The sequence below is a fragment of the Rhynchophorus ferrugineus genome, unplaced genomic scaffold, assembly GCF_030347505.1.
Source record: "Rhynchophorus ferrugineus isolate W39M unplaced genomic scaffold, kcgeb_rfMv2 rfM3, whole genome shotgun sequence".
NCBI classification, from domain to species: Eukaryota; Metazoa; Arthropoda; class Insecta; order Coleoptera; family Curculionidae; genus Rhynchophorus; species Rhynchophorus ferrugineus.
Genome location: NW_027472582.1, coordinates 59,891,547 through 59,917,616, shown reverse-complemented (window position 1 = coordinate 59,917,616; position 26,070 = coordinate 59,891,547). Strand labels below are relative to the sequence as shown.

The 26,070-nt window shown below is 31.9% G+C and overlaps 2 protein-coding genes across 10 annotated transcripts in view; one reads left to right on the top strand and one right to left on the bottom strand.

Moving 5' to 3' along the window:
• LOC143193038 (breast cancer anti-estrogen resistance protein 3 homolog) overlaps nt 1-26,070 on the bottom strand; it is a 262,731-nt gene that overhangs the window by 141,091 nt on the left and 95,570 nt on the right. For all 5 annotated transcript variants that reach the window (XM_076398961.1, XM_076398960.1, XM_076398962.1 and 2 more), the window contains 2 exons: nt 10,769-11,041; nt 4,880-4,958 (listed from right to left, as the gene is read on the bottom strand). In XM_076398961.1, the coding sequence (XP_076255076.1) occupies nt 4,880-4,958; nt 10,769-11,041 (352 nt within the window). The remainder of the gene's footprint in view (nt 1-4,879; nt 4,959-10,768; nt 11,042-26,070) is intronic.
• The window catches only part of LOC143193042 (uncharacterized), a 51,565-nt gene that overhangs the window by 15,668 nt on the left and 9,827 nt on the right, over nt 1-26,070 (top strand). The window contains exons 2-4 of one of the 5 annotated variants that reach the window (XR_013004934.1): nt 23,691-24,083; nt 24,387-24,485; nt 24,556-24,808. The exons of 2 other annotated variants lie outside the window; for them this stretch is intronic. Coding sequence is in view for 2 of the 3 variants with exons in the window: in XM_076398973.1 (XP_076255088.1) it covers nt 19,619-20,000; nt 20,202-20,581 (762 nt within the window). In the remaining variant the exon portion in view is untranslated. Of the gene's footprint in view, nt 1-19,590; nt 20,001-20,201; nt 20,859-23,690; nt 24,084-24,386; nt 24,486-24,555; nt 24,939-26,070 lie in introns of those variants that run through there. 2 more of the 5 variants (XM_076398972.1, XM_076398973.1) reach the window with 2 other exon arrangements.

The window sequence follows — 26,070 nt, the reverse complement described above, 5'->3', positions numbered from 1 at the left end:
TCTCCCCAGAGTTCTTTCAGTTCCTTTTCGGTGTACACATTTCTCGTAGACTAATTTTCGAAAACTGAGCTTTCTCCTCAATGCTTTATTATTTATTGTGAGGTAATATTATATAAGGTTATTCTTCTTTAGATATAGTTAGAATTAAAACAAACTATAAATAATATCAAAATTATATGGTCTTCTTAATTATTTACATGTAACTTATTTGCGTAAAATTTATTGGAAATATCGATCAATTTTACCTGGAACTATAACAATTATTCCAATTAATGGAAAACAAGACTCTAGAGAATAGAACTGGCCGATAGTAGAAGAAAAATCTCTCAAATCTATCTAATAAAATAATGCTAAAGAAACTGTTCATCATATCCAATGAAGGTAACATATTTTTAAATGTTACTTTAATTAAAAAAAGAAATGAACTGGCGCTGTAGTTAACCAATGCATTAGAAACATCTAAATCCGATTATACCGTTGCTCAAAAAGAAAATGACATATGCGCAATAATATGAAATGTTTATTTGAAACGCTTGTTTGAATGGCGTTTGTTCATAGGCGGTTTTAAGTACTATTTGAAGGTGGTTCTATTCCACATTCATTGGAAATAAAAAACCGTCCATTCTGATTTCACACGCACTACAAACTAAGGAGTGCTAGGTTACAGTGAATACAATTTTGGTCCAGATCAAATACAATGAGCACCAAAGGAAATTTTTTTGGCGATCTAAAGGTTGAGAAATAAATTAATCGTATTTAATTTCGAAAAATAAATTAATCTACATATTCATTATAGGTTATTGGTCTACTTGTTGGAATGCAACACAGATTATACAAAAGTTGCTGTTTTTGTGCCTGTGGTTGATCATCATTGTGTGAGAAAGATGTTCCTTAGTTGTATCCACTATGAGCTAGGATAAAAAGGCCGCAGCACTTTTTATTGTCACCTCACTGTTCATATTAAACTTGGCTTTATTAAGAACTCTGTCAAAACGCTCAATCGCGAAGGACCGGCTACTCACTACTTAATCGAGTTACTTCCAAAACTGTCATAAGCAAAAATCAAAGAAGGAATATCGGTCGGACCCGATGTTTGAAAACTAATGACTGACATAAAGTTTACAAAATGTTTAATGCCTCATAAGGCAGCAGATTGGACATGGGCTCGAATAGTTGTTCACAATTTCCCCGGTACCGTAATCGACAATTTGTTGCGAAGTCACCACAAGACTGAAGCTCGAATGTCTTTCAAAATACATTTTCTGCATTCAGATCTTGATTTTTTCCAACAAAACTTGCGAAGTTCCTACAAAACACGAGCGACGAGTAAGGAGAGCGGCTACACCTATGTTATTTATAACAAATATCGAAAGGCGATACCAAGGATATTGGGACGAAGGCTTGAAGCGATTACTGTTAGACCTTACTGCGTGAAACATAGCTAGTATTATAAAAGAATCATTTCTGATTTATACTTTTTAATTCACCAAATAGCCGTTAGTGGTCAAAAATAGTAAAATAATGAAACCGTAACAAATTAAATCAATTTTTAATCAAACCTAAATTAGGTCAAATTAATGGCTAATGGAAAACAAAGCGGTTCTAGAGAGTAGAAAATGTCAATATAAGAAGAAAAATCCCTCAAATCTTTCTTATAACCACGTTCCACGTTAGTATGATTTAGTAATCTTCTTTTGTGTTTTAAGGTGAAATCTTGGATAACTTCGCAAATCCATTTGATTTCCGGGTCATCGTGCAGTTCTTCGTTGGTTACGTAGCGATAAGTATTGGAAATCAATCGAAAAACCTTGTTTTGACAGCGTTGTATGACTAGCTGATTTGAATTTTTAGTGCAACCCCATATTTGCACCCCACACGTCCAAATTGGCTTTATAATTCTCTAGTAGATCAACTCTTTGATTTTAGATCAAGTTGAGAGTATCTTCCGACTAACCAGTATGGTTGTTTTATTTTAGTTCTAATGTGTTTTGCTTTTTGTCTAACATGATGTTATCTTATAAAATAAATTTAAATAAACTTTTTCCCTCATACAGTGCATGTAATATTATATTTAAATGTTACTTTATTAAAAGAAAACGAAGTGGAACTGTAATGTAACAAGTACAATTAAAGAATACATTAAAAATAACTAAATTAATTGTACCTAAAAAAATGTCTTGGGCTAATTCTTTACCAACTTTACATGTCTGATTTACTCCAAATCGCCATGCTTACATTTGCTGATGACACTGCTGTACTTGGCATTGGAGACAATAGCGAAAAAGTAATCAGAAAATTAGACAATATAAATAATTAAACGTAGACATGTAGAAAAAAATTAACAAAAGAGAATAAGCACATTTCTACTATATGTACATAATAAGCTGTACTTTGTAACAGCTGTAATTTTTCTCAAAGAAAAGATAAGTAAGTTTGGTTTTCATAAAAATTTATTTGGTCTTTACATTTTTTTCTTCGTTATAATTGGAAATTTATATCGGCTAAATGGTGACCGCTATGTAACTTTCGGCTCATTTTAAGGCAATTTTCATGACATCCTGCAACATCTGAGGCTGAATTTCTTTAATTTCGTGACGAATATTGTTGAATCTTGTGGGGCTTATTTACATACACTTTTGATAAAAAAAGCCCCATAAGAAAAAGTCTGGTGTTGTTAAATCCGGAGATCTGGCTGGCCATGCTAATTCGCTACTTATTGAAATTAGTCTTAATGACAAAACGTCATTCAATAATTGAATTGTTGAATGAGCTGTATGTGCTGTGGTCCTATCATGATGAAACCACATGTCCTCTACTGTTTGCTCTTCCATTTCAGGTACAAGAAAATTTCGAATCATATCTTGGTAGCGTTCAGTAGTAACAGTAAATGTAACACCTTGGTCATTTTCAAAAAAAAATAGGGAGCAATGATGTTTCCACTGTGAATATCACACCATAGAGTTGGTTTTAGTGGATGCAATGATGTTTGATGATGATGTTTCATAAATTAAATGAGAATTCTGTGGCCCCAAAACCGACTGTTCTGTTTATTGACATGGTCACTGAGAAGAAAATGGGCTTCATCGCTCATTATCAACTTCCTCCAAGACCAAAATCCTACCAAGACGAAAAATCTTCAATTTCACCAGACAGCCTTAGGATTGCAATACTGTACTTGACTCGTTGATCAGGATCTCTCGATAGAAATGTTTGAACTAATTGAATTTTGTAGGGGAACATTTTCAAATCAGTTTTCAAAACTTGCTTTAAACTGCGTGCAGAAATGTGTAATTGAGAACTGAGAAATGAGACTCATTTTCACATTTTCAGCATTACGAGGCGTATATTTATCCATAACATAATTTGGACGTAACCAAGATAGCGCGCAATCAAAATGGTAGCGAGACTTTTGTCGCTCATGTTATTGCAATTTTCGTATAACACACGAGCAGGATGTAGATAGTGTATTTAATTTAAAAAAGCAGCAGGTTTAATTGGTACATGAATATTACTATTTTAGAGACTAAGTAAGAGTTGATGAATTCTTCTGTACATATACGTAGTATTTAAGTTCTTGTAAAAACAAGTTGTAGGTTAGTGGACAATGACTAGTAATAATAATTAGTAATAAAGTCTTAATCTTATTTAAAAACATTACTATGACATATTGATATGGTGGTCTGAATAGTATTCTTCAGAAACGTGACGATTTTTTCAACGTCTTTAACCCGTCTGAAAAATACGTTTTATCGAGATCTGCAAACTGGAACTCCGTGGCTGCAGTTTGACTCAAATTTCTGTTAGGCGAGATAGTTTTTCAAATTCGGAAACAAAAAGAAGTCGCACCAATTCTAAAGCCATGGCGAGTGCGGAGGACTAATCCGGTTAGTTGTCATGACAGAAAAGTACTATTTTATTCGCCAAATGATGCCGTTTTTTCTGCAATTTGAGTACCATTTCGTACCGATCGACCGTTTTGCCCTTCTCCAGGTAGTCGATGTAGAGGACACCTTGTGAGTCCCAGGAAATAGTGGTCATCACCTTTCCGGCCTATAGGACGGTATTCGCCTTCCTCGGAGCACGATCGCCAGGTGAAGTCCACTGCTTCAACTGTTCTTTGGTCTCTGGTGTGTACATATATCTGGTGTGTAGATCCATCTTTCGTCGGTGGTCACGAAATGACGCAGAAACGACCTAATTGGATTACGTCTAAAGAGCGTCAAAAACTGTTCTGAAGTCGTCTCACGGTTGTGTTTGTTGTCCGGACTGAGAAAACGTGGCACCCATCAAGCCGACAGTTTTATCATGCCCACAATTTCATGGTGGTCTCAACCACCTCGCGTACCTTCAACCAGTGGTTTGCCAATACGAGATCATGGATTTTGTCATGTTACTCTCCGCGGTAGACGCTTTCGAGGCGCCTGGGCGTGTTTCATCAAAAACCAACGTGCGACCGCGTTGAAACTCGTTTAATCAATTTTTAACGGAGAGATCATCCTCATCCAGAGATATTGCTCTTTTTCCATTTTCTTAAAATCCGTGGACATGCCAGACTCCACAGGCGGTCAAAACAAAGCTACAAGTCCGATTTGGTTAAAATTTCGACAGTAACCGTCTATGAGAATGTACTGTATGATAGTAAATTGCTCTTGCGGTAATAGCGCCATCAGGCGGTGAGACTAAGTACTCATTGGATTACCCTCGTATCGCATATATATGTATATTGAATATTGTTGTTATTTACATCGGAATATTAAATTTTACTACTCAATATTGATATTAAAAATATAGTTGATGTGTGGAACTGTTGATCTTGAAAATATATGATAGCTATATTAGAATGCGTTTCTTAATATAAAGATAATATTTTTGTACTTACAGTGTGTCTTCTCGTTCAATTTTCTTGGTATTGTCCACAGCTACACTGTGTCTAACTGGAGCTTTCCTTGTGAAGTGTTCTAGTAACAAAAATAATACCCGTCATTAAACTGTAATCTACAACCATACAACTGATAACAATTTCAATTATCGTAAAAAATATAATTTCTAATTTATGAACAGCATGGAACAAATAATACTTGTATGTTTTATAAATCCATTCGATTGTTTTAGATTTTGATTCGCCTGTTTATTATTTGAAATTACAATTATCATAGGAACAGAATTATCGTAAATTCTTATTATTATGTGTGAATTTCACCTAAAAGTTATGACATTATTGGCTTTCTGCTAAGAATATCGAGTGGTCGTAAGCAAATTACTTATTGACTTGACTTATTATGTAAGACTTTCTGAGATTATACTGTATTTAGTCAAATCTAAAAGTAAGAAAAGGTATTATTCACCAGCTCGGTTTCAGAGAAAGTTACTCCACGATTGCCCAAATGCACTGAATTTTCAATAAAATGGAGAAAGCCTTCGAAAGGAAGAATGAATGTTCTGTATGTTTCGGATGCAGTCGATAAGGTTTGGCACGAAAGGTCGAGAGGTATCGACCCTTAACAGTTATAAATATACGAGTAAGTGACTGGGATTGGCGATATAAACACCAAGTTAGCGAAAAAATCGGTAGGAACTTTTTGTATTACCTAATTGATGGTTTTAATATTACATATCTCGAGTGATATATATTCAGCTTGAAAGATAACAGTTAAAACAGTTAACTGCACAGAAAAATTCCACAGTGTCGGCATTAATGATTTTACTGGAAAAGTAGTAACAGATAAAAAAGGTTTATGTACTTGGATTGTTATTAGTTATCTACATGTATTTAGATCAGCGATATCTATGATTAAAATAGTAACACAACCTCACCTAACTGTTTTCTGCGGTTTTTGACATAACCCTACATGAAATAATCACATCAAGTTAGTATTATTATTTTATTATGCTATATAGACGCTAATTATAAAATTCTCAAAATTATATTTTCTGCATTAATTTCTTTTTGTCGCGTGATTTTAATAAATCTGTTGCCGAAGCCCTTTAAACATTTTTAGGAAAGTACGGTAATGCTGCTCAGTTCCTAATTGTCAGTTTTGATTTCCATGATTTAGAAGTGGTAATTTTTAATGAAAAAAGAAGGCTTGGAGGACCAAACAAGTTCGAAGACGATGAGGGCAGCCCAAAATTCTCAAGGAAATTTTTTGCACAGTTTCCAGACGTTTATAGGCGCTGGAAAGATCTGAAAGAGGGAACTACAAGAATTGATTGAAAATATACAAAAAATAAAAAGTTCCACAGCGACAGATTTATGGTTTCACTAGATAAGTGGCACGAGATAATGGCTAAAATTAATTTTCGCCAATCTGTTATATCTCCACTGTCACACTATGTATTATGTTATTGTTAATAACATAAGATATACGTTAAAATAAATGGTGTTCAGTTGTTCTAACCATAAGAGAATAGTGAAAGACTGTATGACAAAAAAAGGTTACTATAGACTATTCAAAATAACAGTGAACTCAAGTCAAAACGATGTCGACTGTAAGACAAATGACAATCAGACAGCATTTTTCTTCCCATTTTATTCCAAATAAAAGGAAACAATATAACATACTATCTGAAGCGTTCGAACATGTAACCGAATCAACCAACAAAATTCGCCTGATTATCAAACAGCTGCAAAATTCTACTAAATATTAGTAATAACAATTAGAAGTTATAAACTGGCAAGTGTTTTTTGGAGCATTGCTTGTTTTGATAAATTTCAAATTGCTCTTATTGTTACTCTGATGTATTAGATATACCATAATATTAAAATACTTTATATTTGATAAAATAAAAAAAAAATATGTTTTATTAAATTACAATTTAGTTATATATCAAGGCAAAATGAACTAAAACTCAAAGTTGATGCGACATTACGACGTTTTGACGCCATAAAATTAGATGACGTAAGTTCACTGTTATATTGAAAGGACTATACACTTTGTGGTTCTTGTGAAATTACATATATTATTGTTATGTTTCAATATGAACTTAAATGGTATTTTAATATAAACTTGGGCATTTTAATATGGATTTGCAAAACAATGAATTACTCTGATGAGCAAAACGCTGCGATGATAAAATTTTGAAGGGTTTGTTTAATGAAGATTCTTGTTAAAAACCATAACAATTATCTAAGTAATCGGAAGCTGAGTAATCTAATGTAAGAAAATAACTAAAATCGTTGGAAGATTCATTAACAATGAAAATTGTTGGATTACAAAAATCTCAAGACGCAAAATAAACTTTAGTACGAACACACGTCGTGATACACGTCTTAAGATATGTCGAAAAACTCAAAAGACAAATATTACTTCGTTCGTCGTATTCTCCAGATAATGTTCTATTCGATTACCACCTACTCTAATAGAAATACAGTATATCTTTACGTAGGAGTTCAATTTTTATGAAGAGAGGTCATTTGAAACCATTATATTTACGAACTGTTTACAAAATATATTCCGAGAGCAGATTCTGAAACATAAGGAGATAATTCAATGGTCCAGGGTGTGATTTTCAATTCAGAGCAAACGATTTTCTATACTTTAAATGTTACCATTTGAAGAGTCAATCAATTATCTATGTAGTTCATGATGACTCTATAGGGTATATTTTTCAGCAGCTTTTCTAGATCGCTCACTGTCACTTTGATAATATTATGAATTAGCTCGTTTTAATTGTTTATTCCCAACTACAATTTCGTAATTCCCTTTCCTCCTTTTTGCTTTTGACTGAATGATTATTTTGATTGAAACTAATTAAAAAATAAGTTAATTTATCAAGGCTTTATCAATATTAGACTCTAATGTAGACAAACGTTCCCTAAGCTTTTTGATTCTTGTACAAACCTTGTTCTGACAATAACGTACACAACAATAAAATCTAATTTGTTGCAGTGTTTCTGAACTTGCAAAACTTGTGCATGCAAAATCTGACCTACAAATTAATTTTAAAAGATTTACAATAGATGATGTTAATTAAGATGCGTATTAATCTCATCGAATACATTGTAACCAACTTCATGATGAAGCCTCAATAACAGGCTTCACTTTTCGGCATATGTTATTTCGTCGAAGAGTAAACAAACATTTTTCCAGAGCAAATCTGCATATGTACTGAGTAAATCACATTTGCGGGAAGTTTTGCGACTTTACTTAAAAAAAAAGCTAAGAAATCTGTAGAAAAGGATTTAAAGACATTACTCGTTGAAATCACTAATGGAGATCGTTAACGATTACAGTTGATACGTTTGAACATTGCTTCTAAAACAGCCGGAGTACGAACAAAGGGACAATGTCATTCCTCAGTATAAGAACACATGTTGCAAAACCGGCGAAAACATACTTGGAAATACTAAAATGGGAATTGTTAGTCCACTCGCTGTATTCTCTAGATCTTGTTCCATTCGATTACTACTTGTTCCGATATATGAGTCGTCATTCGTGGATAGCCTAAAAAGATAATATATATGGTTCTTTTGAGATGGAATCCAAAAATTGCCTGAAAGATGGTAAAAAGTAGTGGCTATATATGGACAATACATGGTGTAAATCACATTGTATCATATATTGAATACAGCTTAAAATTAAAAGAAATCTTTAAAACTAATTTATATTCCTAATACATTTCGGCGATTCATTTTTGTCTATATGCATAAATAAATTTCTTTTAAATGATACTAGTTAATATTCAAAACTAATAACTTAAAAACTTATCGGTATTTTACACAGCTTGAAAAGATATATCTTGTCTTGATAGCTTTGTCTAATAATACATTATCCGAGTCTGATAATTTTAGAAAGAATTAACAAATTGAACGCATCAACTTCCAAAGGACAGTGTTATTTTTCAACGCCGTTCCTTATTTATCAATATCCCCAACTAAATCACCGCCAAAGAGACATATTGCTCCGAAAATAAACTGGAGGAATTGATTTGATGAATGACGATGAAATTGGATGGTGTTATTTCAAAAATGAAATCGTAATCGAAACTTTATTAATAGACCGACGTAAAGACGAAAGAACTGTCGGAAATAGCTTAATGGTCGAGTGAATCCGAACGTGTCGTTTCATTTCATATTCCATACCGTGGCAGCCATTAACATGTTTAAGCAGGTAATTCTAAAATAGCTTTCTATTTCCGTTTGATGTCGGCAACTAAAGGAGACGAAAATTACTTCGAAATGATTTTCGAATTGTGCAGGTATGCGAAGAAATGTTATCGATTATTTTCTTACCGCAATATTGCTAATATATTATGTGTATATAAATGCGTCATCATCATATTGCAATCTATATATATATATATATATATATATATATATATATATATATATATATATAAATGAATCGTTGTTCGTTAGTCTCACTAAAACTCGAGAACGGCTGGACCGATTTGAATAATTTTGGTCTTGAATTATTTGAGGAAGTCCAGGAAAGGTTCAAAAGGTGAATAAATATGAAAATGCTCGAAATTAAATAAAAACAACAATTTTGTTTTTTCGTGACAAACTACGCGAGAGAACTTTCTTAAATTCGGTGATACTTTGTGATACTTAGTTTTTGTTGATTTTTTGTGATAGTGACACTTTACTGCTAAGTGCGCGAGAACTTTTCTCAGTTTGATTAATTACAATTTACGATGCCGAGGAGAATGCGATCTAACCTAGGCCGTCGCAGTCAATCGTGTCAGTGCGAAGAGCTACCTCACGTGGTAACCGCACTGATGTCCAGAGAGGGACATATCAAGAAAATAGTCGTATTGCTATGTCAGAATTGTGTTCTTTAGAGAGTGACAATGAAGTAGATAGGCTTAGAATGCAACGAGTTCGTGCACATCAAACACAACAACAGCGAGCACGACATAACGAAATTGAGCGATTCCGCAGACACAGTGCTCCTGTGATCCTGGAACGAGCTGCATTCTGCTATGATGCGGCAATAGATTATTGTGTTGACAAATTGGTAACAATTGGGGAAATGACAATAATTTGTAAATATTGTAAGGCGTTAAAATACAGTGGTGAATCTACTGGATAATGTTGCATTATCTACTGGATTATGCAAAGCAAAATTGCCAGAATTGGTCCGACCACCAGATCCTTTACGCTCTTTAGTTTCTGGGATTGCAAATGATTCTAAGGACTTCTTGGTCAATATTCAGAAATATAACAGTTGTTTCCGGATGTCATCATTTGGCGCTACACATATTATGTGCTGCCGTCCCATCTTGATGAAATCACATGTCCTCTAGTCCTTGCTTTTCAGGCTAAGAAAATTTTGAATCATGTCTTGGTACCGTTCAGCAGTACACTGGGCACCTTACACCACCTTGCAGCATCTTGGCCATTTTCAGAAAAATAGGGACTAACGATGTTTCAAGCATGAATACCACACCATACAGTTATTTTTAGTGGATGCAAAAATATTTCATGAATTAATTGAGGATTCTGTGTTCCCCAAAACCGGCTCTTCTGTTTATTGACGTGGCCACTGAATCACTGGGTTTCATTGCCCGTTATTAATTTAGACGAAAAATCTTGAATTTCACCAAGCAGATTTCAGACACTATTTCTGTTTGATCTTGTCGTGAGCGTAATTTATAATTTATACATAATAACCATCCCGCCCAATATAAATATAACGAATAATTATTGCCCTCTGGGTAGATTGTAGAACTACTAAGAGTAACCAAAAAACTGTTCTGCTGTATGCAATTAATCGAAATGCTCATAACGTGTCTAATAATATTAATAGCAAAATAAAATGCTTACCATTGTATTTTGTTTTGAGGCAAATCAAGCTGCTGGCGATCATCGCTCTGTGTGATGATTTCTTGACTCCCAAATTTTTAATATCCGCTTCGGAGAACTCCAAAATTTCCTCGACTCCTTGGTATTTGCTGAATAAAGGCACATACTCTTCTAGATCGAGTTCCTTCAGCCATTGCGATATATCCTTGTGTTTTGGTATGAAACTGGTGCCGTTCTCTTTGGCCATACGCGATTTGCGTAATGGTAGAGATCCGAATCTGCTCCATCCTAAACCTGAAAAGAAAAGGCAGACAACATATTAAAATATTGTATTATACTTAATAGGGAAATTAATTTCTTTGATTAACTTGGACATTTTTGATGTATCTCTAAATATTACTATGTCATGTTATTACATTAAAGAGATTATACTAGATTTTAAAAATTCTGCAATATTTTGCAATAATCTAAAATAGATAAATGTATTACTAATATCGGATACTAAACAATTAGTTCAGTCGTAAACTGAAAAAAAAAGAAAAAAAAAAAAGAAAGGTTTTGCGTCATCCGACCAATGCTGGATCTGGGACCACTTTTTTGATTGGTTCATTTGAATTAGGAATTGATTGGCTCATTGCTATACAGTTTGTTTATGACGTAATATTTTGTGTCTGACATAAAGTACGATCATAATGAATCTACATTTTCAAAAGTGTTGCGTATCCGGTGTATGCGCGGAAATAAAAAAAACAGACGTCGTTTTCCTTGGAAGAAACAACCCAAGTTAGCTAGATTACGGATGTGTGTGCAGTCTACAATACGTCTACAATTATTTATATAGAGAATTTCTGTTTATATTTATTGTTATTTACAGGTATACAATATAATAAATCATAAAAATATTTTCCACATCTTAAAACCAAAATGTGTCCAAATTAGACAATGGTAAACGACGTAACCATTGATATATATATATATATATATATATATATATATATATATATATATATATATATATATATACTATATACTATAATACTATAAAAATATAGTAATTACTATTTTCAGTAAAATGCACGGTTCGACAGTTTTTTTCAACTCGTGATGTCGGACGAAGGTGTACGAACCTTTTCCTGTATACATTGAAAGAGAGGAAAGGACGAAGATAATTGCTTGGAACAGTTAATTTCATTTGTACCTCTATTATCCAACGGTAGTATAAGCGAGACGGAGATGTATATATTCCTTCACGTACTAACTTTAAAAAAGAAAAGGAAAAAAATATTACTGAATACTATGAATAAATGAAGAATTGAATACTATGAATAATGCAATGAATAATTTCATTTTAAACGAAATAAAAGTACTTTTATATTTGATTATTCTGAGGATCTGTAAGAAGAAATGGAATTTTTCGACGGAATGGAATAATACCGCACAAATGTTTTATCATGTTTTAATATGTTAATTGCTATTTTCAAATAGTGCACTATAATAAATGTAGACAATACAATAGAGCTTAATCAAAACCTAAAAACTAAAGATGTACAACAACCATAAATAATAAATAATTAAAATACTAAACATAACATATACCTAATCATAAAAAAAACTAATTAATGACATAATTATAAATGATAGCACAATAAATAACTAGAGCTATTTTAAATAAAGTAAATGCTTTATTTATTATTGAACGAAAATATTTTTCAACAAAAATTGAGAGACTAATCCAAATTTTACCCATTAGTGCCATAAAAATAGTCAAAATTATTTTACTATTTATCATTCACAATTTTAATCTTTTTAAACTATTACATTAACAATCTTGAAAAATATTGTTCCAAAATGCTGCTATATTAATATACAATTTATTGTTATTTACAAGCAAACTACCAAAAAAAATCATAAAACTCTATATATTAAATATTAATCCCTGTAAGCATAAATTGGTACATTATTGTTAAGGTCGTGGCTAGGAGGACAGAGCAAGAACGTTAAAAGTAAGTCGAAAGAAACTAGTAGAACCAAAAATAGTAACTAAAGTACACGACTGAAACAGTCGATAGTAAATAGTAACAATATCAGTCGGACCGAAAATAACGACTGAAACAGTCACTGATAAAAAGTAGTAAAATCAGTCGAACCAAAAATAGACACTGAAATAGTCGATAGTAAAAAGTATTCAATTACTAAACAGTCGGTAGTCGAATTCCTTTCATAGTTCCCAATACTACAAATGATCATATATCTCGGCATCCATTTTGATCATAGATTCATGTGGTCTACGCAAATAAATAAACCAACCACCAGAGGATACCGAGTCAAAGTCAGTCAACCATCAAATTTCTGCTCTACAAGTTCCTTATATTTATATAGGTCATCAACGTCAACAACGTGAACCTTGAACACATGGACACACATGGAATCTTCAAGTAGTATAAAAAACTTACGGAAAATACATCGGAAAATTGCCACCCCAACACTTCGGAAACATATCAGATTCATTTTCCAAAAATTCGTAGAAGACAATACCAACATTCCTACTTTACTACTACATCCTTTGGCACTACTAGGATTCTCGTACCGAAAATTATAACCGTAGTGCTACATCAGTAAGAAACTTATCCGCTGATAAACCTGATGAAACTGTAAAAAATGACATTGGTCACCTAGAGGTTTAAATTTATTATAACAATCGATTAAGTTTGTCACTTCTTCCAATTTGCGCTAAATGGACTCATAGAGTATCATTTCAATTTCTATTAACCTGAAAATTAGGCTTTTGCTGGACTTAGTAACAGTTTGTAAGGCTTGTCAACGCTTATTTAGCCATATCTAGCCTTATATATATATATATTTTATTTCTAGCTATATATTTTTTGTTAATTCATAGAAATTACAAATATTAAGCTACAAGTGTTGGTATCCAGTGTTATGTAAAAATCATCTTCCCTGTTCGGAAGTAATACTATTGGCGAAAGTAACCTCCTAGAATCTCCATATTTAAAGGGCGATCACTTTTGAGTTAGTACTTAAGTTACTATTCCGTATATAAAATTTAGAAATGATCAAGATTGTACAAAAACTGTAAATACAGAAAGTCCATCGCCTAAAATGATTTCACATTAGTTAAACATATCAATAAATAGTAAAGATGGACGGATATTTTAGTTTCTGTTGGAGAATATTTTGAAGGAATTTATGTATAATTCCGCAAATACATACATGTTTATTATTTACATGATAAGGTCATATTCGTAGATCTAATCAATCTTATCTTTACGTTTGTGCGTTTGTAGTAGTTCCGTAAACTAGTAAAAATGTGTCAAGTATCAAGGATGCATATAAATAAATAAATATTACGAAATTTTTGATTGAATATCACATCTAATTAAACATTTGATTTACTGTATTTTTAGATAAAGTAACATAAATAAACAAGGTATAGCGATGAAAACATGCTGTTTAGTATGTAAACTTAAATTAAAACGGCATTTCAGTACTGATTCAATAATATTTAACTTTGAAGTAGAATTTCACTGACAAATTATCAATTTTTCAATTATTTGTTATTCGATTCATATGTAATTTATCTTACCATCTGTTCCTGCTTCCTCATTGCTTGTAGTCGTTGACAAATTTTGACTCAGCAAACATTAAAATTTTTTTGGTTTGTACTGGATATCTAAACTATAACTCGTAAAGTTAAGGATATTCAAACGTTTTCGTTTCGCCAATAAATTATTTGTCTTGAACGTCGAAATCACCACAATTGAATTATCGAAAAAAAAAAAATGATGACAGTAAACGATGGCTTTAAAAGTTTTTTTATCTTTTGATGAAACACGTATAGTAATGAGCTGCAGATTCTTAGTCATAAAATTTAATATGTGCAAAAAAATGCAATATGCGCAATTTTGACCGAAAGTAAATTCTGTGATTTAAAGGTTAATGTCATTAGAATGAGCATTAAATCATAATATTGCATACTTGTACTTAGCGAAATATTTTTCAAAAACTACATATTAACTATTATACCATATTATTCGATTATTTTTCAATATACGTTCCAGTTATTTTCTATTATCTGAATACCAGTCTTGCAGTTTCCACGGTTACTATTAGTTCTTCGTTTGATAAATATACCTTTTTAGCCTAAATGTTTTAACATGTTAAACTGGCGACATTAATAAGGAGGTGCAGTAAGATTTTCGATAGAGGCATCTGTTGTATAAACACCTTTTTAAAATTTAAAATTTTAGCCCCGAGCCACATACCGCGGTTTTTTATCATTGCTTACACATAACAGGTTAATTAAAAAACTTTAATATATAAAATAATTTTTTTGGTCAAATTAGTTTTTTTATTCAATATAATTCCCTTCAAGGATGATACACTGATTATAGCGACCCTTCAACTTTTCGATACCATTTTTGCAGTACGATTTTCCCTTTGCTACAAAATAAGTTCGGCGATCACCTCTTCATTCGACGAAAATTTCTTCCCGGCGAGCATTCTTTTGAGATCTGAGAACAGGAACAGTTGTTGGGGACTAGATCTGGAGAATACGGTGGATGAGGAGGCAATTCGAAGCCCAATTCATTGATTTTGACACGGTGCATTGTCTTGGTGAAGCAGCACTTTTTTTCATTGAATGCGGTCGTTTTTGGGCGATTATTAAATAGTCGCTGTTGATGGTCCTTCCCTTTTCAAGGTAGTCAATAAAAATTATTCCATGCGCAAGCCAATATATAGACGCCATAACCTTGACAGCCGACTTCGTAATGAAATGATGGAGCCATGTCACATATCGATGCAAAAACTCGTGTTTATTACACTTGATCATCTTCAAACACTGCTCCAAATCAACTCGTCGTTGTTTTTGGTCAAAAGTGAGAACGCGCAGCAGCCATTTTGCACAGAACTTTCCCATACCCAAATATTCGTGAATGATAGGATGTACACGTTCAGTTGATATCTTTGTCTGCTATTTCATTCAGTTTCAATTTTGTTGGTTTTTCAAATGTTTTCGTCGATAACAACTTCTTTTGGGCGTCTACTACGTTCACCGTCTTCGGTGCTCATTTCACCACGTCTAAACTTAGCATACCAATCCTTGATGGTTGATGTTCCTGGGGCAGTGTTCGGAAACTGAGCATCAAGCCAAGTTTTTACTTCAACTGTATTTTTTCCATTCAAAAAGTAATATTTTATAAAGCAGCGAAATTTCTTTTTATCCATTTTTTTCACAATAACAAAAGTTGCTTCACTCAAAATGCTATAATTCACAAACTAATGATCCAACTGTCAAATTTATACACGCATCTTTTGAGGGTTAGGGCTAGGATTTAATGCTAGTAGCGCCATCTATGTGTCAACCAGAGGACTTTTCATGTGATCGAGTACTGCGCGAAAAATGGTCGCAATGCGATCAAAGACACAACAGTTTCATTCTTCAGCATGAAAACGCTCGACCATATGCTGCAAAACGGGTGAACACAAACTTAGAAACATTAAAATAGCACCGCTTCGTTTCTTAAGAAGATACTAAATAGGGCCGATTCGCGGTGTAGTATTAAAAAGTAGCGATTACTGGTGGACAATACTTTAAAAAGAGTACGCTGTACTGAATTATCACAATAAAGCTTCAAATTTAAAAAGCATTAAAAACTAATTTATAGACCTTCGGCAATTCATAGGCCCTCATTTATAGGCCTATAAATCATTATAAAAGAATTTTTTGTTGATTGTACAGAAATGTTTATAAAATGGCTACAAAATATTTAAGGTAATTAATAACTAAAACTGACCATCTTGAATGAATTATTTTATGAATGTTATTTTTAAATAAATCTAAGAAATTAATAAATACAAGATCATAGATTAATGAAAATAAGAAATATTTGTACAAACGTTTTTCTTTTCCTAAAGGAGGGTCAGTCCTCAAACATAAAACACGGTGTCTGTACTATAATACGAAAATTCCTTTTATACCAGAAAAGACCAATGTGGACAGCAATTACCCGTGTTTGAACTGAAATTCGTTTATCAATTCTTTTGAAAAAACATAGTTAATAAATATAGTAATATAGTTAATAAACATAGTTAATAATTATCTTTCTCTGGTTTCAATACAGATTAACAAGAACTAATTAAGTCGAAATAATTCTTTTTAACCGATAATTATGGACAATTTAAGCATTATATGGACTCCGACCAATAGATCTTTTTCGTTCTCGAAGGGGAAGAATTTTGCTTTAAGTAAGTTTTAAGACTCAACAAATAAATAACTTGAATAATGTAAAAAGGAATGGAATAATAACACCACAAATATTTTATCGTGTTTTAATATATTAATTGTTATTTTTAAATAACATAGTATAATAAATATAAATAGTATAATACAAGTAAAAACTAAAGATGTTCAATAACCATTACTACTAAATAAAATGTAAACGTATCATGACGAACCTAAAAATGATCGTACAATAACTACCAGACCCTTTTTTTAAAGTTTTATTTATTTTTGAACGGAAATATTTTTAAATTACTGTTCAGGAATATTATCATGTTCAACTTTTCTCCCGTGAGGCGATTTCTTCGATCGTTAATTATTTGCCCAGATTTACAAAAACTCATTCCGAGAGGACAGATGTTGCGGGTATAGAGGAATATTTTACGTGTAACTGATATAATTCAGATAGTGTCATTTTATGGGCTTTCCAAAAATCCAATGGGTTTCCTAAACGCCCAATAAATGGCATTTCCAAATACTGCTTAATCTGTAAACTGCAGTACTTGAAGTAATTACTTCTTTCATTCTAGCCATGTTTTTATCAAAATATCTTCGGATGTTAATACATTCTTGGTCAGTAGTTGTATATATCTTAAATTTCGATTTGTGGAACTATATTTGTATTTTTTGAAGTTAGAATGGAAGATACCTCTTTTATGATAACTTTTTGTATCGTCTCAGCATTATTTGCAATACCAAATCCTGCTTTTTTAAATCTAGGATCTAAAAATGTGGATTTCCCGTATATCGTGTTCATTTCTAAAATTGCCAGTCTTTTATTGATGACATCTAATAGACAATTTTGTAATTTTTTTCCCCATTCACTTGTTAAAATCCTGGATTTGATGGAATGTTGCAGTCCTCTTATTAACGGTATAATTAAAGACATCGTGAGATATCTTTCACCAGATAACTCGGTGGTCATTATTTTAATGAGCTTTAAAAGTTAAACACATTCTGTTAAGATAGTCCATTCGTTAACAAATAAAAACCATGGTGCTCTTCTTAGTAGCCATCAAAATAAATTATTGAATAGTAAAATAGAGTGTCCCTGTCAGAAAATATATTTGTTACATATATTTAATATACTTTATTCACCTCTTTACCGCTAATATTTTTAAAAGGAATTTAACAACTGTTACTGCAAAAAATTACTCAATTCTTTTGGAATCGATGCAATTTCTGAAACCTCTGGAACCTAATTTTAGTTTTCAAGATTTTAGGAAAAAAGTTTTGACAGACAAGAGGCTTGGACAAAAATCGTAAAATTTTATTAAAAAAGTATTACTTATTATACCAGCCGAAAGTATTACCTATTATGCCAGTCAAAAGTATCTTAATATTTATCATTTACAATTTTATTTTTTTGCCCTCGAAAACTAGCTTTTCAAAATGCTGCTATATTAATTTACAATATATAGTTATTCATAAGCAAACTACAAAAAAACATAAAAGTACATATATTATATATAAATCTATATAAGCATTACTTTCAAGGTCGCGGCTAGGGCGACAATGTCAGAACGTTAAAAATCGGTCGAATGAACTAGTAGAAGCGAAAATAGTAACTAAAAGTAAACGACTGAAATAGTCAATAGTAAATAGTAACAAAATCAGTCGGGCCGAAAATAGCGACTGAAAACAGTCACTAGTAAAAACAGTCGAACCAAAAATAGCGACTAAAACAGTCGATAGTAAAAAGTAGTCAATTACTAAACAGTCGATAGTCGATTTCAGTCGATTGTTCCCAACACTAATATTAATGTTACGGGAATTAGTTTTAAGCTATATGAGTTTAAACCTAAAATGCGTCTAAAATGTACTAAAATCGTAAGGTAACTGTGACTACACTACATGAAAATATTTTTGACTTTTTTAAAAATGTCTGCAAAGCACCACCAATTAACACCAAATAATGTGGCCATAAACCATTCTCGAATCTACATAAACAAACACAAAGGCACCAAAGTCCTTGCCCTTACTCCTAAAGGTTCAATTAGAGACACACAGGCAGAATAATTGTATACACCAAGATTGTAAAAAAATGAAAAAATTGAACATTGATGCAATCAAATAAAACAAATATATATTTCTAAAGGAAATATCCTGTGTTTAATTAGGGTTTATAGGGGAATAAAAGTTCTATATTATTTTATTGCTGCAGATCGAAGTATATATCTAGCACCACAACGGTCTTGACTAAGCTTGACAGCATAAGAAAACTGCACTTCATCGCAGAGTATACTAAATTATACGAATTTAAGTTAGTTTATACGTGTTCTTGGTTGACTATAATAAGTGAGTAGAAAGTAATTATCATACTGAATATTTGTCATTGCATAACATATTTTTCAAGAAGAATATGTCTTATTTATTGTTACTTTTTGGTTTAAGTTCTATTAACAAGCGATACAGTATTAAGTGACATTTGGTTGAATCCTTTTAGATACATATATAACTACATAGTTGATATATCAGTTTTATGTACACATTATATGCAGCCCATTTTGAACATTTATTATTATTCTTAATTTTTTTTAAGCAGTTGTTGCAGAACTTTAGGATCTTTAAATATGTACCGGTTACCAGCATTTACACCAAAGGAGGTTAAATTCTTAGAGGATTTATTAGAAAAGAATAAATCTATAATAAATACAACGAGAGGAGATTTAGAAATGATTGAGGCCAGGAATGACTGCTGGATTGAGATTGAGAAGCAATTTAATGCATTTGCGGACGTGCCTAGAAGTGTCACGATGCTAAAGAAGAAATACGAGAACCTCAAGAGAAAAAAGGGCCTGACGCCTAAACGAAAAAGGACTACCACCAAAGCGCTAGGCAAGGAAAATAACGATTTTGATGATAATAATACGAAGGCCCCAGCTAGGATTGAGACACCTACTAGTGCCCAATCCTCGTCAAGTAGTTTTGTAGATGACAGCGAGGAAGATCCCAGTAAGTTTGCATTAAAAATCAAACTATTTGCGGTTTAAATAGATTCCACATAATTATGCCTGTATTTTAAAACTATATTTGTTTTGTTTGCATTTTTTTATACAATGGTTGACTTTTACATTTCGAGATTTTATTTGTTAGTATTGTCATTCGATAATCTAGCTTATATATGTTATCGTATAATATTCAATTGATTTGCAGCTATGTTAGGTCCGTTGAAATTGGTTAAAGAGGAAATAATTCATCAATCCCCTCCAGCGGTCACGGAGGAACATGTAATGGATATTAAACCAAATATAGGTAATCAAAGCAAGCCCTTAACTCAGCCAACTTCAACAAGCACTGAACCATTTACCAATCAAGGAAACTTACATCCAATATATAATGGAAATGAGGAGAAAATCAAGTTATTGAGAGAAAAGCATCAATTAGAAATAGAGTTAATGAAAAAGGAGACTGATGCTAAATTACATCGAATGAATACCGAGGTTAATCTCTTACAAATTAAAATAGAGGAACATAGTTTGAAACGAAGGATTCTTGAGTTGGAGAAGAAACATATCATGGAGGACTTGGAGTAATATAACATAATGCAATGACTTTTAATTGAATTTTACAGGTTCTTCTCCTTTTCTAAATCGCTATTTGCTTTTCCTCGGCTACATTAACTTTATTTTTTATATTATTTAACTTTTTTGTTATATATTACAGTAATAACTATTATTAAATTACTGGTCGGATAGTTTCTTGTGAAAGAAGAAATTAATTAACAGATCATTGGATACTTATAATGTCTAAATTAGAATATAATGATGTAAAAAACACTTGTCTCAATAAATAATAAGAAATAAAAGAAATGCTGTTATTTTAATGAGTATAAAATAGTTCTATATATAAACAAATTGTATTGCTGGACAAGATAGATATCGAAATTAGTATGCATAATTACTAAACGACCGTTTCTTTGGATTCTATCTTGTTGAAGAGTAGGTAATAATGAAGCGCTTTCTTATACTGCGAGGAACTGCTTCGCTAGTTTAAAATAAAAAAGTTATGCCGAAATATATCATTATCTCATTGCCAGTCATGCTTGAAAAGTATTGTTTAAATATATTGATTCTGATTTGTAATACATAGAATAACCCCTAGAGTTCACAAAGCTCAGTAATTAACACTGATATTTTTTTATTAATAATCTAATTTATTGAGTGTTGATTACTGAGGAGCCGACATGTGCTAATTATCTGAAAAGCTGTGCTTTGCAGGTCTGCAAATACATATTTCTGACAAAACAAGCAAGGCCAGTACATAAGAATTTATGTTTAGAAGTTTTGATGTATTTTGATATAATTTATTATTCCTGATTTTCGGTAATCCAATGTTATAATAACGATATAAGTATAAATCAAATGTTTTTATGTATATCGTTATAAAATAATTGTGGCTGACATCGGTCGAAATAAAAATATACCTGAATAAATTGCATTTCTCGAAAGGTGGGTAGGTGTTATATATATGTATAATAAAGCAAGGTGAAAACAAATTAAGAAAAAATTGCACAAAGAGATGACAACATGATGTCTAGAACTAAAGGAGTTCACTTTCAATTTTAGTTTTTAATTTTTGATTGACTCATCCTTGCTTTTGTATGAAAATCGTTTACTTTTCACTGTCTTCAAATTTACGAATGTTAGAATTTCGTATCTATTTCCATGCAAGATACTAATTATGTGGCATCTACCAGCATTTTGCTAAAATCCTTACCTGAATGATATTTTCTGTAAATTCTAACTTTTATTTGTTTGTAGAATATTGGTAAAAATGATTAACATATATGTCGTAGTTCAAGCTGTGGTTACAATAAAGGACACATTTTGTGCGTGAATTAATTTTAAATAGAGTGAGTGCAACCAATAAATATGGAAAAAGACTTTGCTTTCTTAACTTATTTTAAAATATATCATTTCTCATATATTTTTCAACATATTCATTTCTTATATTATCACTAATAATTTAGTAGTTTAACTAGAAATTTTACCTCCAAGATAAAGGGGCATAGATTTTTGATGAAGAGATTTTTTTGATTTGACAGAGGGGTAGTGCAATTTCAAGACTGGTCTAGCCGATCGGTATTGGTTGATAATATAATTTCAAAAAATCGTTTAAATTTAACTTGAATAGGCTTTTCAAGCTTTGACAACGTTTTGTCCCTACCTCGTTCATTGCCCCTGCAGTTGGGCATAAAATTCAATCAGTTTTTTTATTATTATTTAATTATTACATTGTTATTAGTCGTTTCCGTCTACCCTACAATTTGTCTTTATGATAACTTAAATATAGGTATATAACTAGGAGAGACCATCATATAGGCCTATAGGCTTTTATTTCGTTTGGTGACTTCCCAGGTTTGGGAATCATTATAATCTCCGCCATCTTCCAAATGCCTGGGACATGTTTTATTTAAATGCTGTATTGATCAAGTTGGTGAGTTTTATAATTCCCTTTCTTGGTAGTTTTTGTAGTAATTATCCTGTTATTAAATCGTAGCCTGTTAATTTCCTGCGGTTAATGTTGGTTTTAGTAACTTTGAATAGCTCTTTCGGCGTGACTAATTCAATCTTCGAATTTTCAGGTTCTAAGTCCGGCAAATTATATTCTATATTAGTTTCGTTTGATTTTGAAATCTTTTCTAGATATTCAGCAAATGCTTCTGCTTTTTAGTGATTGGCACGTGCCCAATTCCCACATACGTCTTTTATATGTGGACTGTGTAGACCTGAGCGCTTTATATATTTTGTGGCTTTCCAGAGTGAATTATTAGTTTCTTTATCATGTGTTAAATTTCTCAGAGAGGGTTATGTTGTTTAAACTATTTTTATTTTCAGGTGATACAATCAAATAAAACAATTATATTTGTTTCTTTTCATAATAATTGTATATTTTATTCCTTAATCTTATTTTTGTTAAGGAATACAATAAAATTTAATTTCATTATTATACCCCTATATTTATATTTTTTTCATTATCATTTACAATCCAAAAATGTAAAGCAAACATTATGCAGTATTCGTAGATTGTAGATTAAGACTAAAATGGACAATCGCTATCTAACAGATCAATTGAAAAGTCCCCCGCCTACCAAAGTAAAATACATTTTTTTAGCAAAATTATTTTTTTATTCAACATAATTTCCTTCAAGGGTGATATAATGGTTATAGTGACCCTCCTACTTTTCGATACAATTTTTGGAGTATGATTTGTCAATCGTTTATCTAATTAGCGTTTATAGGGGAATAAAAGTTCTATATTATTTTATTACTGCAGATCGAAGTATATCTAACACCACAACGGTCTTGACGCTTCAGTTAGAGATTCTACGGGCTAAACTTGACAGCACAAGAATATTGCACTTCATCGCAGAGTTTATTTTGAATTATCCAAATTTAGGTTAGTTCATACGAGTTCTTGGTTGACTATAACAAGTGTATATAGTATAATTGCGTTATTATATAGCAAATATAACAGCAAACGAAAAAGAATTAAAGTGGCATTTGGTGGAGGTTGCAGCCATTAAAATACATACAAATCCAGATAGATAATATATCAATTTATGTACACATTATATTCAACTCGTTTTGAATATTTACATTTATTATTACTTTTCTACGAAAAAAGAAATTGTGATTTCAGATTCTATAAATATGTACCGGTTACCAGCATTTACATCAAAGGAAGTTAAACTCCTAGACGATTTAATAGAAAAGAATAACTCTATAATAAATACAACGAGAGGAGATTTCGAAATGTTTGCGAAGAATAAAGAGTACTGGCTTGAGATTGAAAAGAAATGTAATGCATTTACGGTCGTGCCTAGAAGTATCAGGATGCTCAAGGAGAAATACGGGAACCTCAGGAGAAAAAGGGGCCTGATAACTAAACACAAAAGGACTACCTCCAAAGGCCTAGGCAATGAAAGTAACAATTTTGGTTATAATAATACGAAGGCCCCAGTTAGGAGTGAAACACCTACTAGTGTCCAATCCTCGTCAAGTAATTTTTCAGATGACAGCGAGGACGATTCCAGTAAGTCGACGTTTACCTTGAAATACATTGAATAGATAGATACCTTGAAAGTAACTTTATTTGTTCAAATATTACTCAATTGATAAAAATCTTAAATTGTTTTCAAGCCATTTGCGATTTAATTAAAAATTCCAAACAAATATGCCTGTATTTTAAAACCATATTTGGTTTTTTTACATTTATTTATATGATGGTTGCATTTTATATTTCGAAATTACGATAAAGTTAGTATCAACATTTGACAATGTGTCTCTTATATCTTTTATCGTACATTATTATTAATGATATTCAATTAATTGGCAGCTATGTTAAGTCCGTTGGAATTGGTTAAAGAGGAAATAATTCATCAATCCTCTCCAGTGATCAAGGAGGAATCTATTAGGGATATTAAACCAATTATAGGTAAACTAAGCAAGTGTTATATTATTTTATTATACATATATATTTATATTTATAAATATATACATTTCAGATGCCAGTATAATACCTACTGATAAACAGCCACCTTCAATAAGCACCGAACCAATTACCGAAGGAGATGAGGAGAAAATTAAATTAATGATAAATAAACATCACATAGAGATAGAGTTAATGAAAAAAGAGACGGATGCTAAACTAAATCGCATATATAAGGAGGCAGTTTTCCTAAAAAATAAAATGGAGGAGCATCGTATGAAACAAGACATTCCTGAATGGCGGAGAGAACGAATCATAGAGTACTAGAAGTAATAATATAATACAATGACTTTTAATTTAATTTTACAAGCTCTTCTGTTCTGTTATAACAAATTGTAACGTAATATTGCAAAAAAAACCTAATCCCATTAAAGGATAAGAAATAAAATATCAACTAATTTTGTTGTTGTTTTAATTAGCTTAAAATTGGACTGGATTGATTACAAAATTAATAAGCGTAATCATTATTAAGCGCCCATTTTATTAGAGGGTGAGTAATAATAGTTTGTTTCATCAAGCATTGTGAGGATTTTCTTCGCTGTTCCACAAAGAAATTGTTATACCGAAATGTATCATTATCCCAATGACAGCTTCAAAAGTAAAACACATTTTTTGGCAAAATTAGTTTTTTTAATTCAACGTAATTCTCTGCAAGGGTGATACACTGATTATAGCAACCCTCCCGCGGCAACTTTTCGATGCGATTTTTGTAGTACTATTTGCCCTTTGCATCAAAATTGGCCGCAGTTTCGGCGATCACCCCTTCATTCGACGAAAATTTCTCCCTAGCGGGCATTCTTTTGAGATCTGAGAACAGGAAATAGTCGTTGGGAGCCCGATCCGGAGAATACGGCAGATGAGGAAGAAATTCGGACTTTGCACAGATCTTTCTCATACCCAAATATTTGTGAATATATGATGTACACGTTTAGTGGATAACTTTAGAGTGTCTGGTATTTCAGTTTTAATTTACGGTCGTTCAAAATCATTTTGACGATTTTATTAATGTTTTCGTCGGTAACAACCTCTTTTGGGCGTTCACTGCGTTCATCGTCTTCGGTACTGATTTCACCACGTCCAAACTTAGCATACCAATCATTGATGGTTGATTTTTCTGGGGCAGTGTCCGGAAACTGGGCATCAAGTTAAGTTTTTGCCTCAACTGTATCTTTTCCCTTCAAAAGGCAATTTTTATCAACACGCGAACTTCTTTTTTATCCATTTTTTCACAATAACGAAAGTTGCTTCGCTCAAAATGCTATAATTCATAAAGTAATGATCGGACAGCGGCCACATTTACATACGCATCTTTTAAGGGTTACGGCTAACTAAAAAACATATGGATTTAATTCTAGTAGCGCCATCTATGTGTCAGGTAGGGGACTTTTCAATTTGCCTGTTACACTAGAATAAGACTTTTTGATATATTAAATCATCAGATTTCCATGTCTTTAATACATTTAATTGATATCAAAATTGAAGTGAACAAATAAATTATATTGTTGCAGAATATGCGAAACATATCAAAAAT